The 17,308-nt window shown below is 48.0% G+C and overlaps 1 protein-coding gene across 5 annotated transcripts in view; it reads left to right on the forward strand.

Annotated features, from left to right (window-relative positions):
- The window catches only part of SSX2IP (SSX family member 2 interacting protein), a 472,212-nt gene that overhangs the window by 383,925 nt on the left and 70,979 nt on the right, over positions 1 to 17,308 (forward strand). For all 5 annotated transcript variants that reach the window (XM_078645587.1, XM_078645605.1, XM_078645619.1 and 2 more), the window contains one exon: positions 13,258 to 13,414. In XM_078645587.1, coding sequence (XP_078501713.1) covers positions 13,258 to 13,414 — 157 coding nt within the window. The remainder of the gene's footprint in view (positions 1 to 13,257; positions 13,415 to 17,308) is intronic.

Raw genomic sequence — 17,308 nt, forward strand, 5'->3', positions numbered from 1 at the left:
CCTATGATCACAAAAATCAGCATTGGAATCCAGACAACAGTACATTTGGGCACTCAGGGCGGGGTGCACGGCCCCAACCATGTGATTAACTTTTCTGTCCCAACAGCAAACAGAACCTAATACTGGATTCCTCAGTTATGAGAAATGTTGATAGAGATGGCAATTCAGTTCAGGGTAGATTCACAAATACATTTGAGAAAGTAGGGACAAATGCTTCTCCCAATCCAGGGCCATTACATCTGACAGCCTGGCCAATCAGGAGTTATATTTTCAGTCCAGATAACTGCAGCCACACCTTACAATTGTCTAGAGCTCTATCAGCTAGGAAAACATAAGGGGTAAAATGGTCATGATTTCTAGTCTAGTCTTGTCACAGACAAATCATTTGGACCAAGGCCCATGGCTGGTCACCAATTTTTAAACCAAGTTCAATCAAAATTGTATGCATTATGCACTTGAAAGGTACAATGTGCGGTTCCATAATTACATTTAAAAAAAATGGTTTGGCTTTGTGAATTAACCCTATTCCATGTATATCTTTCTTCGCTGCAATTCTTGTATGTATACCTCAATTTGATTTTCAGTGGAGAATTGTTCAAAAGATCTGAGGAGCATTTAAAAAAGTATTACAAAATCATTTATTTATATTCCAATCAATGTTATTTGTATGGAACACTGAATGTAGTTTCCTATAAACTGCTTCAGGAGTATGATCCCAGAAGCTATGAGCAAATGCTCTGATCAACAGAATCTGACTTTAAACTTAATGGTATGTATGTCAGTCATGGACAACTTCATTTACTGTTATATAATACTTCTTGTTATTTTATATAATTGTTCTACCGTATTATCAATTCAAGACGTTCCAGTTATGTTCTAATGATTTTTTTTTTGTTTAAATCTTTTTATTAGGGTTTTAAATTTTCAAAAAGAAAATCCCTTGTGGGACATAAACACAGGTCACAGGTCCATCAGCATATACGTAAACAGTATTTAACATTAGCAATCATGGTTCAACAACAGCAAATTGGCGTCAGTCTTTGGAATACAGCAGTTGTAAAAAAAAAAAAAAACGTGTCCCCTGAGTTTGCCGTCAAGCTGTCTCATCGTAGTACGTCAGGTCTGAGTATGCCTGATCCCTTGAGTAGAGTGTTAACTGGGCCGGATGGAACTGCTGCCCCTCCGTCAGTGTACTACCCCTTTGGAGGTGTGCAAGTGTCAACGTTTGTGTAAATGAGTCAGACTCCGAACTGCCGACTGGAACTGAACTAGTAACTATGGAAGGGGGTACTTCCCAAGAAGAAAAAAAAAATAGTAGTAGGGGGGGAGCGTGGCAGGCGGGGGCGAGCGGCCAGCGCATGGGCTAGTCATCAGGTAGCGGGGGCTGGCATGCAGGTCCCAGGAGAGGGGAGGGAGCGGGGGGGCAGGGGACCCATAACATCGGCAGGTGATCACGTGAGCAGGACTGACTACTCCCGGTGTGCCAGCTCCTCCGCGGGAGCTACACTCATTCAATGGTGGGGTCTGCGGGCCGGGATTTCGAGTGGGGGTTGTCGGCTCTGGGGCGTCCTCTACGGTTGTCTCTTGTTTAAATTGTATGAGAAGATGCGCCCATTGCATAGAGATTGGGTGTTTGCGTGTGCCTTTTACCTCTTCCTCTCTCAGGGTCTCTTCTTCCGCTGCCCCCCACTTGTTCACTGCTCCTGTTCAGGCTGCCTCCGGAGGTATAGTGGGGGACCTCCAATGCATGGCTATGTTTCTTTTGGCTAGGAAGATGGCTAGGGATGCAAACCGCCACTGCAGTTTCTCAGACTTATTTTTCTTGTAAATTCCCAGGGCACATACCTCCCATGTGACAACGTGCTGTAGGTGGACTAATGTATGCAGTGTGTGGTGTACTTTGTTCCAGTATGGCTGCAGGGACAGACAGTCCCAGAACATGTTTGAAGTTCGCGTTTAGCATCTGACATTGGGGGAATTTGAATTCTGTGTCTGGGTAGTATTTCTGCAGTTTTTCGGGTGCAAGATAAGCATGATGCAGGACATTAAACTGTATATTTTTGAAGCGGGAGTTACGGGAGACTTTTTTAGGGTATTCCAGCGCTTGTGTCCACTCCTTGTCTTGGAAGACTCTGCCTACATCGTCCTCCCAAGATTCGCGCAGTCTGTCCAGGGGAACTTTAGTTAACTCCCGAATGGCCCTATAGTGCCATGTCACAAGGTGCCAGCCTGCCCCCATCCGCAGTATCGTGTGTAGTACTGGGTGTGCTGGGGGTTCACCCCTTCGCAGGTCCCAATATGCTCGACCGCTGTCCATCAGTTGCTTATGCGTTAAGATATGCCCCCGCGGGAGGCCGTACCATTCGACTAGCTGTTAATACGTTTTCAGTTGCCCCTCGTGGAACAGGACTTCCATCTCTGTCACTCCGCTGTCAGTCCATGCTCGCAAGTCTCCCGCGGTATAGTATCCCTCTTTCCGAGAAAAGCCCACCAAGGGGAGCAGAGGGGAATATAACGGTTGCCCCTTCGACAGTCAGTGGATTCGCAACATGCACTTGCGGGCTATAGTTACCTGTATCGGGTGCGTGGGGACCAGTTTGGAGCCTGGCATTAGTATTCGTCTAATGGCGGGCAGGGGCAGCCCCCCATTGTCAGTGATTGTCTCGCCCATGTGCCTCTCAGCTGTCCAGTGAGACAGCCACTGGAGTTGCGCGGCTAGGAAATGATTCGAATGACTGGGCGCCCAGACCCCCCCTCCATTGTGGGCAGCTGTAAAGTGCGCAGGGCTATTCTATGCCTTCCGTCTCCCCAGATCAGTGTCGTGAGAAGCGTGTCCAATTCTCAGAAGGACCGAGGTGGGATCACTGGCAGATTTGTAAAGTGATACAGTAGTCTGGGTACCATTATCATTTTGGCCACCCGCCCGATAGGCGCCAGTGGGAGCGTCTTCCAGAAGCCAATCGCGGAGCGAAGGCCCGCCAACACCCCGCGATGGTTTCCCTCGTACAGGTCCTCAGGGGAACGGTATCGCACTCCCAGGTATCTGGAGGCCGCCCCACCCCATTTCAAGGTCTTTTATTTAAAACCCAAACCTAGCCTTGAACCCTAAAAATACCCATGTACCCCAAACCTAGCCCTGAACCCTAAAAATACCTATGTATCCAAAAACCCAAACCTAGCCCTGAACCCTAAAAATACCCCTGTACCCAAACCTAGCCCTGAACCCTAAAAATACCCCTTTACCCAAAAACCCAAACCTAGCCCTGAACCCTAAAAATACCCCTTTACCCAAAAACCCAAACCTATAACATTTTTAATATAATTATATACTTACCAATACTTACGTTGTAATGGCATGCGTTGTAAAGGCATCTGCGATGTAAAAAAATGCGTTGTAATGGTAGTTCGTTGTAATGGATCCTGCGTTGTAAAAGTTGCGTTGTAAAAGTAGTCGGTTGTAATAGTTGCGTTGTAACGGTTGTTAACCGTAGTAGATCAGTCTTTTCCTACGTGATCACCCCAGATTTATTTACCTTCTGCAGAACTCTATTTTAAAATGCTGTTTTTCTAATTCTAATCGTTAGGAAAGTGCCAGTGTGCTCCCTATAAACTTGGTTAGATTGGCTAATTCCTAATTTGCACATTTAATTTGCCTGCAAGTTATTATCATATGGTGTTGTGCATTCAGGGCCTGGAAGTTAAATGACACCAGTGGACTGTAGCACTTATTGTGCCACCACTCCAGTGGCAAGGCAAACATGACATCTGAAAGAGGCAGGCAGTTATAGATTCCTTACCTTAGAATCCCCCAGGCGTCAGACTGGATCCGGAGAATTGTTTCTTAGCAGTACCCCTGCGTTTCGGTAGGTGGAGTCGGTTGACTTCGGCGTCTTGTTCGCTGGGATGACGTCGCAGTGCCTATTTAGACGACGCCTGTCGCGCCAACGCCAGTTCTTTCTTTTTCTGCACCAGCCTAGTGCAGATCCAAAGAGAGCTACCCCTTTAGTCACTTTTTGACTACGCTTTTTTTTTGGGCTGTCCCATCGTCAGACCGTCTTCAAGCCCTGCGAGGCCTGACACAAACCGATGTCTGTGAGGACCCGCACCTTGTGTGCCTTTGGTGCCTGGAGTGCGACCCAAAGTCGTGCTCCGTCTGCCGGGTCATGAACCCAAAGTCTTTGCGGGAGCAGTCTCGAGAGCGCTTTGAGGCCCGGCAGTCGGGTCTGCGTTGTCCCTCCTCTCGCTGGAGAGGAAGGTCTCGAGACCGGTCGCAGAGCCCCCACACCTCATCGCACTCAAAGTCCTCCAAGTCTTCGGGTAAGTCAAAGCACAAGAAGAAGGTGAAGAAGCACTGGCACTTTTCACCTTCTCCCCGTCGGTCGGCTGATGGGACGCGGGACCGGAGTGTCGTCGCTCAAACGCTCAGTCTTGGGTGTCTGCCTCTGGAACGACTCTGCGCCTCCCTCTGTTGCCTGGAGCCAGAGCGTCACCTGCCCAGCTTTGTGCATTTTACGAATCCCTCCGCAGCCCGACTCCACCAGCGCGCGTTTGAGCCCTGCTGAGCCGGTTGGGGGTCCTGGGCCTTCGATGCCAGTGGCTCCCGCCCTGGCAGACCCCCTTGGATCCAGGTGGGGATCCGGATCTACACCGGTCAACCTTACTAGACATTCCCCAGCTCCGATCCCAGATCCAGTTGTGTCCCCGACAGCCATCCCCATCCTCTCCCCCGTGATGAACCCGGAGCCGGATCGACGCCGACCAACATCAGAGGGTACTTTTAGTTCCTCTGTTCATCCCTGGCGTTCCCTATCACCCTGAAGGTGGTAAGCAGGGGTCACTTGACCCTTTAAAAGACTAGCTTGAAGAGCCAGACTGGAGAGGACCTGGGTGATACCAGTGGTCTGGACATGTGTTGTGGTGGTGCGAAGGGCAGCTGAGGACTTGGGCCTGAAGATCCCTTCTGTGGTGGTCAGGACTAAACTCCTGACCGAGGTACTTCATCCGGTGGCAAACCCTTTTGCCGTTCAACGGAAGCCCTCATTGACGTCCTTCTGGGAACTTGGTCCATGCCCAGCACAGGGGCTCCTGTGGAACCGTCGATTGCCTGCTGTCATTGGCCTTCTCAGGGCTACCCAGTTTTGCTCACCCAACACCCTTCCCCTGATCCGGTCTACGAATACTGCTTGCCTCTTGGGCCGATACTCCATACTATCGGAGACTCGGTTGCACAGGTGCTGCCTCAGTGCCTAGCAGAGACCTGGACTGTTCTCTCCCAGGCAGTGGCAGATTGAAGAGACGCAGTAAAATTCACAATACAATGTTGACTGGATACCACCGACTCACTGGGCAGAACGATTGCCATGTTGGTAGCCCTTCGGCGCTACGCCTGGTTGAGGACGTCTGGCTTTTTGGGGGGTATGTCTACTCAACTTTACTGGGCATGCCCTTTGATGGCTGTCGCCTGTTAGTCAGCAAAGCAGACTCCGCGCTGGAGCGCTTTAAGGATTCTCGAGCTACGGCCAGATCCCTGGGCCTCGCAGCGTCATCCTGTCCACCTCAGTCTGCTTTTCGCCCCTTTCGTGGCTACGGAAGGGGCACCCTAACACTTCTGGCCCAGACCAGCCACTGGTTCACACAAGCTACCCAGCCTCTGTGTGGCTGCGGACATGGGACCCAGCGACGTGGGTCTGGGGGCCAATGGGTGGGCCAGTCCACCCTTTACCCCCGCAGCTGCCTCCAAACCTTCCTAGTCCAATCTTTTCAGGGCCACTAATGGCCAAAGAGCTGCAATATTCACCATCACCTCCCCCACTGGCAAACCACATCAGACAGGTGGGTTTTACAGATAGTCCAAAGGGGCTATTCCCTCCCCTTCGATACTACCCTTCCCTCCATGCCACCATCTTTCGATTGCATGTCGGAGGATTATTTGGCGCTTCTCCATCAGGAGGTCTCCGCTCTCTTGGCCAAGGCAGCTATCAAGAGGGTTCCTATGCTAGAAGTAGGTCGTGGTTGCTAATCCCTCCACTTCCTTGTGCCTAAGAAGGACAAAGATCTGCATCCTATTCTAGACCTCTGGGCACTCAACCGCTTCCTTCGGAAGTAGAAGTTCAAAATGTTGACCTTGGCTCAGGCCCTATCTGCCCTCGACCCTGCAGACTAGATGGTGGTGTAGGACATGCAGGACGCTTTTTTTCACATCCCCGTCCTGCCAGCCCACAGACTCTACCTGCAGGTTCATAGTAGGCCACGAGCATTTTCAGTTCTGTGCTCCACTTTGGCCTTACCAGTGCCCCTTAAGTGTTCATGGTGGTCGCAGCTTCTCTGCCCATAACAGGGGGTCCAGGCTTCCCCTATCGCAATAACTCGCTGCTGAAGGTGAGCTGGCCCCAGGCTGTTGGCTCCCACCGTCGTACAGCGGTGGACCTCTTGCATTCGCTGGGGTTCACTATCAACGTGCCGAAGTAACACCTGAATCCCTCTCAGTTGCTCCCTTTCATCTGAGCTGTTCTGGACACAGTACAATGTCGGGCCTATCTTCAAGAGCAGCATGTCCGGGATATTCGGGCTATGATACCCATGTTTCAGCTTCTATCCCGGTTTTCGGTGAGAAGGACTGTGAGGCTTCTGGGCCTCATGGCCTCCAGTATCCTGCTGGTGGATCATATGCAGGCTCTGCAGTGGGACCTGAAGTTCCAGTGGGCACAGCATCAGGGAATCTTTCAGACTACGTCCAGATCTGAGGGAACTGTGCAACATCTTCAGTGTTGGCTGATAAACCAAGCTTGGGTCAGGGGAAGATCCCTCTGTCTTCCCCAACCAGATGTCAGTGGTGACAGATGAGTCCCTCCTGGGATGGGGCGGCCATCTGGGAGAGGCAGAGATCAGGGATGTCTGGTCTCAGGGGGAGTCCGGGCTCCATATCAACTTTCTGGCACTGAAGGCATTCCTTCCTTCTCTAGAGGCGAAGATGGTGCAGGTGTTCACGGACAACACCACTGATATGTGGTACTGCAATAAACAGGGCGAGGTGGGATCGGGGACCATATGGCAAGAGGCTGGAACATCAGGGCATGAGCCTGGTGGTTCAACACCTGGCAGGGTGGACAAACTCATCCACCGGTGCCTGGTGGATCACAAATGGCGTCTTCACTGTGAGGTGGTGCAAAGTCTCTGTCAGCAGTGGGGAGTGCCTTTGATAGATCTGTTCGCCACCAAAGAGAACGCTCAATGTCTGCAATTTTGCGCTTTGGAGTTTCCAAGGCGGCACTCTCTCTGCGACGCTTTTTTACGCTGGTGGAACTGTGGCCTCCTGTACGCCTTTCCCCCTGTGCCACTTCTGCCCAGAGTACTGAAGAAGATCAAGCGTGACCGGGCCCAAGTTATACTTGTGGCTCCTGACTGGGCAAGAAGAGTCTGGTACCCAGAGCTGCTGAGCATGGCCATCGATCCTCCACGTGCACTGCCTCTTCGGGACAACCTTCTATCGCACCAGCAGGGGAGGATTCTTCTCCCAAACCGGTCCAGCCTCTTCCTCCTTGCATGGAGATTGAGCAGAGACAGTTGACAGCTTTTTACTTTACACCCGAAGTTTGTAATGTCATCTTGGCAGCCAGGCGTCCCTCCACTAAAACGGTATACGCCGGTTGATGGAATACATTTGTGGCATTGTGCACAGCAAATCCAGAAAGATTCCCTTTCTGCCCCTCTTTTGGAGGTTCTACTGTATGTACTTTCTTTGGCCCAACAAGGCTCTGCCCTGGACACTTTTTTAAAGGCTATCTTGCGGCCATCCTTGCTTTTCTTCGGCTACCAGATCAACCATCTTTGTTCAAGTCCCCTATTGTAAATAGATTCTTTAAGGCCATTACTCATCTTTTTCCTCCATCTCCTTTCGTTATGCCCCAATGGGACTTGAACCTGGTCTTAACCGATCTTATGTGCGCTCCCTTCAAGCCTCTTCACAACTGTCCTCTCCGGGTCCTCACTCTGAAGACAGCTTTCCTTATTGCCGTCCCCTCTGCTCGCAGGGTGAATGAGCTTCAAGCTCGTTCATCTAAGCCCCCTTTCTTCTCGGTGCATCTGGACAACGTCGTTCCTTCCAAAAGTGGTTACACACTTTTACATTGGACAAACCATTCATTTGCCCACCTTTTTCCCACCTTCACACCCTTCCAAGGAGGAGGAGGGACTCGACGCACAAAAGATTTCCGGGTGGATGATCAACTCTTCGTTGGCTATGCAGGTGCCAAGAAAGGTTGGGCTGTTCAGAAGCGTACCATTTCTAGATGGGTTGTTCTTTGTATAAAAATGTGCTACACATTGGCGAAGAAGGAACCTTCTGTGGGGCTCCGACCTCACTCCACCAGAGCTACAGCTGCTTCTACTGCTCTTGCACGTGGAGTTCCACTCCTTGACATCTGTCAGGCAGCCATGTGGGCATCTTTGCACACGTTCACCAGACATTACCACCTGGGCAGCCAAGTTCGGAGGGATGGCTATTTTGCCCATTCTGTCCTCCAGGACTTTCTGGTGTGAACTTGGTTCGCAAACCCTCCTCCAGGGTTTGTATTGCTGGGGTATCTATTCTAAGGTAAGGAATCTATAGCTAACAGTCTCTTTCAGATTAACAAGTTACATACCTTCGGTAACGATGTATCTGTAAGAGACTTTTGTTAGTTATAGATTCCTTACTGCCCCACCCATCCTCCCTGCTCCGCAGATTGACTTCGGGGGGCAGAGACTCCCTTGCAGGGCCCTAGTTTTAGCTCACCAGTGGGCAGTGTCTTGCATGGCTCTGCGCTTTTGGCGTGGAAAGTTGTGTCCGAACTGACAGCGTGCAGGGGCGGCATCTAAATAGGCACCGCGACATCATTCTGGCGGACGCTTTGCCAACGACGGACGTGGAGTCGACCAAGAGTTTTCCGGATCCAGTCTGACACTTGGGGGTAATTCTAAGGTAAGGCATCTATAACTAACATATGTCTCTTAAAGGTGCATCGTGAGCGAAGGTAAGTAACCTGTATAGCCTGGCTGCTGCAGAGTGACTTGTTCAAATAACTAGGCCTGGCAGTGAACTCTGCTCGTTTCGCAGGATTTTACGCATTCTGCAGAGCATGCGGAGTTCCGAAAGTTTTTTCTTCTGTTCGTGAGGAAAATCCAATGCTAGACCACCTCCCAACGAGATTTCTCAAGGCAGGCGGTCGCAGATGGTCATTGAGAAACCATCCGTTTTTTGTTGAGGAAGGTGCCGCTCGAGTAGAAAATCTACTCGAGCGGCAGAAAGAAACAGTGCCCTCCGGTGCTGCGAATGGTGCCCTTCTGGCTGAGTGACCTAGCACACTCTACCACTTGCGGAACTCCGCGTAGCTTTGCTAAGTTTATTGGCGAACTCTGCCCAGGCCTACAAATGACCCTTTTTTGATTGGCATCAGCCCTTGTTTGTCACTGATTGTAATGCTTTTATTAAAAGTGATGCAACATATGTTTTGCCCCTTCTCCTTTTGTCATACTCTAATGGAACCTTAACCACATTAGTGCTAATATGTGCTGATATTTTAGGAATCCCATTGTTCATGACAAGGTCAGCTCGTCATCAGCACAGGAGCAGTGTACTGCATGACGAGCTGAGCTCGTCATGAGCATGGAAGGGGTTAATACATCACCCTGCCAGTGTTGTATGTTCCGCCTCACCTCTCAACAGACGAGAAACACCATTGTTGGGAACCCAAAAGAGCACTCTGCTTCTACATCGATCATACAAAAGACCACTGGGTGGGAAATCAGGTCTTTGTGTGGTTCTCAGGAGCAAAAACAAGGCAAGGCTGTGCAGAAGAGTACCATCTCTTGCTGGACTTTGCTCTACGTAAAGATCTGATATGCATTGGCTAATAAGCAGCCTCCAGAAGGACTGCCTGTTCATTCTACTAGGACCAAAGCTGATGCCACTACCACTGCATTAGGGTGAGGAGTCACTGTCCTAGACATTTGCCAGGTGGCTACGTGGGTGTCCATAGATATGTAAATGCCAATACTGACTTTGCCACTGGAAGTAGTGACCCTATTGTCCTCTCGGATGCAGACTCAACACCGGTTTAACTTTGACCAAAGTCGGAACCGACTAAGACCATGGCTTGTAGACTCTCTTTACCACAAGGCATCATTCTTTACACTCCCTTTTTGAAATGGACTTTAATAATTATTATGACCAGGTGACAGGTCGGCAGTGGTGGCTACTGGGCCATGATTGGGTCAGCGGCAGTCCCCCCTCTTTCTTCCCCACCCCGGACATTGGTGACTGATGCATCGCTTCTGGGCTGGGACGGCTACTTGGGAGATGTGTAGATCAGAGGCAGTTTCCTGACTCCATATCAATCTTGGTACTGAAAGCGTTCTCGTCGTTCATCAGTGGGAGACTGGTACATGTGCTCATAGACCACACCAGCACCATGTGACTGCAACAAACAGGGCAATATGGGATCATAGACTGCTTTTCCACCGATAACTTTTCTGCCTGAATTTTCAAGATCTGACAGACCGGACCCCAGTCATCCTTAGTGGCTGCTGATTGGGCACGGAGAGTTTGGTATTCATAACTCCTGGTTTTAAGCATATGTCCTCCAATCAGGCTGACCCTCTGGGAGGAGCTACTGTTGCAGCAACAGGCCGGGGTTCTGCACATGAGCCTTTGCAACCTCCACTTTCTTGTGTGGAGATTGAGCGGTGACGGCTGAACAGCTTAAATCTTACTCTGGAGGTGGCTGATGTTATCCTGGCAACCAGTCGTCCCTCGACAAAAACCTGTATACGCTAAGCATTAGGACAGATTGGTGTGGTACTTGACAGGTTAGCCCCCGAAACCCCATACCATACTGCCTGCTTCGTTATTTGTTCCATCTTTCACCCAACACAGTCTTGATCTGGGCAGGGTTAAGGGTTCTCTTTCGGCCCTCCTGGTCTTCTTACAGTTGCCTGGCACTCCATGTTTAAACTTTAAAGTTCTCACAGAGCACTCATCAATAAGAATTGAAACAAAATAAGCAAATCAATTAAGTCAATAAGTCCATGTAGTAAGAATCTAAGGTTTTCTTTAGGACTTGTGGGATAGTTTGATAACCTATCCTTCTCACTTGGAAGCACCCCTGTACATTTTGCAATTACTGTGCCTATACTCCATGCTGTGCGCCTGAATTATTCCTGGTTACCATTATCTTATACCTCTTTGTTTAAATCACCAGTTTTTGATGCACTTTTTGGAATGGCTACAGCACGTGTTTCCCTCTTCTGTTAGTAATGCCCAAGTGCCTTTACTATTTTAATGTGTACTCCAAACCTCTCCACAGATGTCCTTTGCGGCCTCTCACTATTAAAGTTGTCATCTTGATTGCAATCACCTCTGCACGGCTTGAGTGAGCTTCAGGATTTGTGTGTTCATTCACCATACATGCAGGGGGGACATCCCTTCCGCAAGGGCAGACCGCAGGGTAGGTCAGCCACTAGACACGATCACCGACGTCTGTATGCTACTGTGCATCTATACTGCCCCACGCGATTGGGGCCCTAATAAACTTGTAATTGGGTTTTACCCAGAAGGTATACTATACATCCGTGTGACTATTTTAGGGAATGGTACTATACATTTGCACTGACCACCCCTACGTGAGTAGATAAGGATAACTGGTCCTGAAGAAATGCCATGTCACTTGGACAATAATCGGCATGAATCATGTCGACCCCGTATTTCCTTAACTAAAACGTGCTTATGTGGACCATTATTTCCATCTCTCGCATGAATCCACGTTTTTAAACATAACATTGGAACCCAGCAATTAAATTGGTCTTTTGGGCTCCTATAGTTATTTGTACTGCACATTTCCTCCAATATAATCACTCCATTCACACACTTCTCTATCACACCCCACGCTTTACATAGGCAAAAAGAAAAAAACTCTGGCAAAGAGCCCCAGTTGGGGCCCATTGGGCATTGCAGTGTCGTCCCAACAAGGAGCTGCCCGATGATGAGGCATGACACCCTGTGGGGTGTGTGAGGGCCCTTGCTCCTAAAGGAGCACTTCCCCTCATCTCCTCCTGTTAGACATTAATCTTTTCATAGGAACTGCATACCTCTTCACCATACACCACCTTCTTCTCTGATAAGATGGTTCTGTGAACTAGAGTGTCCTTTCTACCGAACGTTGTGACGCCATTCCACATTGGTCAAACCATCACTCAAGCATCGTTCTATTATCTGCATCACCCCTCTGCGGAGTAGGGACTCCATTGCTTAAAGAGCTCTCAGTTTCTAAAAATTCATCGTACCAAAGAACATTTGGTGAATGATCAGCTCTTTGTGTGGTTTGCTGGAGTGGATAAAGGCAAGGCTCTGCATAAGCATGCCGCCTCTGGCTGGATCGTGTTGGGCATTCAAATCTGCTATGGAGTGGCAAATAAGCAGCCTCCAGAAAACTTACAAGCCCGCTCTGCCAGGGCCAAAGCTTCTACCACTACGTTAGCATATGGAGTCCCTGTCCTAGATATTGGCCAGGTAGCTAATTGGGTATTACTAGATATGTTCACAAAGCACTATTGTCAGGACAGCCAAGTCTGTTGAGATGGGCACTTTGCCTGGTAGATTCAAACCAGAAAGTCATGCAGAATCAAACAGCCACCCTCTCATAGGTGCTCTTCTTGGTAGAGACTCTAGCTGCAGATTCCTCGCCGTCCTTCCCTGTTCTGTGATTGGACTCTATTAATAAGTCTAGGAATCTGCACAATCGTCTTTAAATTAGCTTTTGGGGCTCCCACATGGAGGCTCTGACAGTCTTGAAACAACTGATATTATCGCACTGCACCACCTTCCAGCGTGCAGAGATACTAAGGAAATGTTTCTGGATCCAGTCTGACACCTGAGGAATATTCAAAAGGTCAGGGATAAGTAGCCTCTACTGAAAGTAAGAAACTTGTTCATGTCTTATGCCATTTAATTTAAAATCTGTATGTTGTAAACAAGGCTCTGTAAACATGTGACAAGATGTAGTGTTTATCTAGAGAATTTGTTACCTTAATAATCTAAGTCTATAATGTACAAGGGTATTATGTCAAGTCTCAATAGTTGAAGGTAAGTAAATATCTTGTTGCCTCTGGATACTGAAGAATATGACTTTGTATACCATATTATAGTTGTGTGCAAGTGGATCATATTAAAAACTATTGCAAATGATAGACTTTGTTGAAATAACTGTAGTAATTTCTTTTTAGGTCCTGACCAAAATGATCATAAATTGCAAACAAGATCACATCAAAAGAAATCTCATCCTGGGTCAGCTGGAGTTCCTTCCGGATCGTCAAGGAAACTTCTTCCCTCCACACCCACAATAGAGCTTTGCAAAACAGTACATCTTGTTCAAGGAGACAGGTACATTAACATTGCACAGTTTCAGATGACTGGTTAGACGTCCTAATTTATGATGTAGCTATTACAATGTATTGTCGGAGTCTTTTTTCACATTGAGTCTTTTCAAATTTTCCACTACTTCCGTATCCAGCAATAAGCTGCAATAATATTAGATCCATTCCATATTTACCATAAACAGTTACCTTTTGTTGGGGCTCTGCCCTCTCTGCAGGGTCACCCCAAACGTTTTGCCTTCACTCTAACCAGTGTTAAAATGCTTGTGCTATTTCTTCTAATCATGGTAACATTGGCTTTCCTCCAATTGGCACATTTAATCCACTTGTAAGTACCTAGTATAGTGGTATTACATGTACCCATGGCCTGTAAATGAAATGCTACAAGTGGGCCTGCAGCACTTATTGCGCCACCCACTTCAGTAGCCTTTTTCAACATGTTGAAAGCCTGTGTGTGAAGTTTTAAACTGCCATTTCGACCCGGCAAAAGTAACCTCTTGCCAATGCTAAAACGTAGTTTTTAATTCAGGTGTCACCCCTAAGGTAGGCCCTAAACAGTCACTGGGGCAGGTTGCAGTGTATTTAAAAAGTTTGACATGTACTTTTAAGTTTCACATGTCCTGGCAGTGAAAAACTCTAAAATTCATTTTTCCCTACGGCAAGGGCAACATCTCACATTGGATTAAATTGGGTTACTCTATTATATTTAATAAGTGATAACTTTTGTTTGGGAACAGATAAATATCTTGTTTACGCTCAAATGAATTTTAATTTAAAACCCCCTATAAAGGTAAAGTTAGATTTTCAGTCACAATTCTGAAAATGCTACTTTTAGAGTTGACATTTCCTAGTCCTAACCATTTGGTGCCTGTATCATGGGTCACATGACTAGGTGTAGCTGGCCTTTGTGTGTTCCTCCCAGTCCATATTACAAAGGGGGAGTGGGTGTTGGCAAAATGGGCTATCCTGACCTGACTGTACCTTACCACACTTGCACTGCAAAGGCGCTGCTTCAAAACACACACAAAGAACTTCACACTAGCATTTTGTGATTCTAGACATTCTGGGACCAGGGTAGAGAAGAAGGAAATTCCAGAACCGTTGGGGGGGGGGGGGGGGGTCTAGAAGTTGTTCCTTGGTCTGGTGGCTTAGTGGACTAAGACATCCACTGCAGGGGCCTGTGTTTGACCTCATGGTCACAGGTTCAAATCCTGGCGGGTCCACTCAGCCTTTTATCCATTTGAGGTTGATAGAATGAGTACCATTGAGTTGGGTAAGTGTGCTTTACAAATACAAGTGTTATGTTATGTTGTGTTACTTCATAGCTGGCACCAGGTATCAATATTGGACCCTCAGACCAGCTCCTGGACCTGTGAATACTACGGAAGGGCTTCCCTACTGCTGGAAACCTACCCGGCTGTCTTAGAAGAAAGACTCAACCTGCTCCCTTCATCCCGTACTAGCTGAAGTGACTTCAAAATTCAGCTGACTGACCACCAGTTCAGAGCTACAGGGACATAACTGCAACTGCCGAGCTGACCCACTGCACTAGACCCGTCTGGACCTGCAACTAGACCCATCTGGACCTTCAACGGGACCTACATGTGCCCTGCTGGCTTAGTGAGTTCCTGATCCCCAATATATGCCTCCTATGCCTGTTTTATGGCATCTGTTGAGCTCCCCCTGAAAGAAATCCTGACTTTTTGGCACTTCGTGTACCTGAATGGGCCACTTTGTGCCATGATCTTGGCGACCACCAAAGCAAAGCTATGATGAATCTGACTCTTCCTCCTGCACTGACTGCTAGCAACAGCTGGCAGCATGAGATCTGCACTTCCCATACAGCATTGACTGCCTGCAGTGACCACCTACTCAAAGCTCCAGCAACGACAGTCTGCAAAGCCCGGTCTGCTCTTTGCACTTCAGCAATGATCATTTGTGAATCCCAGCTAGCACTTCCTACAGCAACAACCATCTGCAGCGTTCTCCCTACTTCTCGCGGTCTCCTCCACTGCAAATGGCACTTTTCGCGCCACTCCTTTGGGAAGGTAACTTTTTCAGCCGGACTTACCTGGCCCCTGTATCCAGCCCGTGCTCCATCGTCGTAGGCCGCAACCTGTGACTTTCCACTGGTCTAGCACGGAAGTGGTGATTTGAGCTTGTAAAAGAGCCACGTTGTTTGTAAATTAGCAGCAAGAAATGGGTTCACTTGAATAGGTATGTGATAGACTTGATGGTAATTTCCTATTGTGGTGATGCTGTATGTCCAGATTGTTTCCCCGTCTGTTTTGCTGGCTGTACACCTATGTGTGCTTTAGCTGTCCTAACCAGTGGATAAGTTCCTGTGCTCACCTATGAAACATGGTTTAATTAGCATATTTAAAATTACCTATAAATACATAGGATATGGTGAAAAGTGTGCCCAGGTCATGTACATTAAATTCCACTAGTGTATTGTAGCACCTGTTGTGCCATCCACAACAATATAAGTGTAATACTTGGCTCCAGGCTTACCATTGTAGCCGAACTGAAGCCGTTTTTAAACTGCAATATGACCTGTCAAAGTAAACCCTTTAAACAGTTCTGGTCCTTACTTTTAAATATTGTCTGCCCTAAGTAGGCCTTGTGGTCCATAAGGCAGGGTGCATGGAATTTAACAGTAGGACAAGTAGAAAGGTAATGTTAGACATGTCCTTATAGTTACTAGCACCTAAAAGCTATTATATTGTGGTAAGGTGGTCTGTTAAATAGTGGAACCAATGATTTGCATTATAACTTTTTTAATAATGCTTTCTCCAGGTATAAAACTGCTAGAAATTTCGACCATGGACTTTTTGTAATATTTATCACAACCCCAATTTACTGGTGAAGTCTGCTCTGTAATACCTACTAAGAAAATAGTACTTTTAGAAAGTTAACTTTTCCCTGCCTCAATAACCATTAGTCAATGCAGCCCTCCACATGCTGGAGCCGTGAATGAGGTTTGAAAATTGCTCCCAGAGCACAGATAAATGCCTGGGTGTGGTAAGGCGTTTCTGTTCTTCTGGCAGGATGGCCATTTGGGCAATGTGTGCAGAGGAACCTAATTTACTTCAAAGGTGCCTCTCCTATAACACACAGATGTCAGATGATAGCTGGACAGGCTGCTTCCTCTGTTGCCACCAGTCAGTCAGGCTCCAATCCGAGTGGGGACGGAGTTTCCACTAGCATTTATTTAAGTGACCACAGAGTTGGGGTTGCGCATTTGCCAGGTCACATTTCTAGATTGGACTCGCAATCTCTGCAAAAGTGAAGAAGGGTTTCACTAGCTTGGATTTAGGCATGGTGCTACCTGTCTTATGGGTAGATACATCCATTTATTTATTTATTTTATTTATTTATTTTAAGGTTTTGTAGAGCGCGTAGTAACCCTAGAGCATCCCAGCGCTAGAACCTGAACTCAGGGGGGGCTAGCAGCGGAGGGGGTTAAGGGTCAAGGGAAAAGAAGTGTCTTCAGTGCCTTCCTGAACTGGAGGAGATTGGGTTCGGTTCTCAGTCTCCGGGGGAGGTTGTTCCAGTGTTTGGCCGTGTGGACTGAGAAGCGGCGTCCTCCGGACCGGGCTTTTTTGACTCTGGGGACAGTGATGAAGTTCTCTCCGCTTGAACGGAGGGCCCTACTCGCTTTGTAAGGGATGATGAATTCCTTGAGGAGGGGCGGGCCTTTGTTATGGAGAGTCTTATGGGCCAGACAAAGGGCCTTGAAAGCAACCCTTTCTCTGACTGGGAGCCAATGGAGGAGCTTCAAGGCTGGTTTTGCCGAGGATCTGGCGGGGGTGTCGGTGAGTAGGCGGGCCGCGGCGTTTTGAATTTTCTGCAGGGTATTGAGTGTAGTTTCAGGGGCACCCAGGTAAATTGCATTACT

This window comes from Lissotriton helveticus, chromosome 1_1 (assembly GCF_964261635.1).
Source record: "Lissotriton helveticus chromosome 1_1, aLisHel1.1, whole genome shotgun sequence".
Classification (NCBI taxonomy): Eukaryota; Metazoa; Chordata; class Amphibia; order Caudata; family Salamandridae; genus Lissotriton; species Lissotriton helveticus.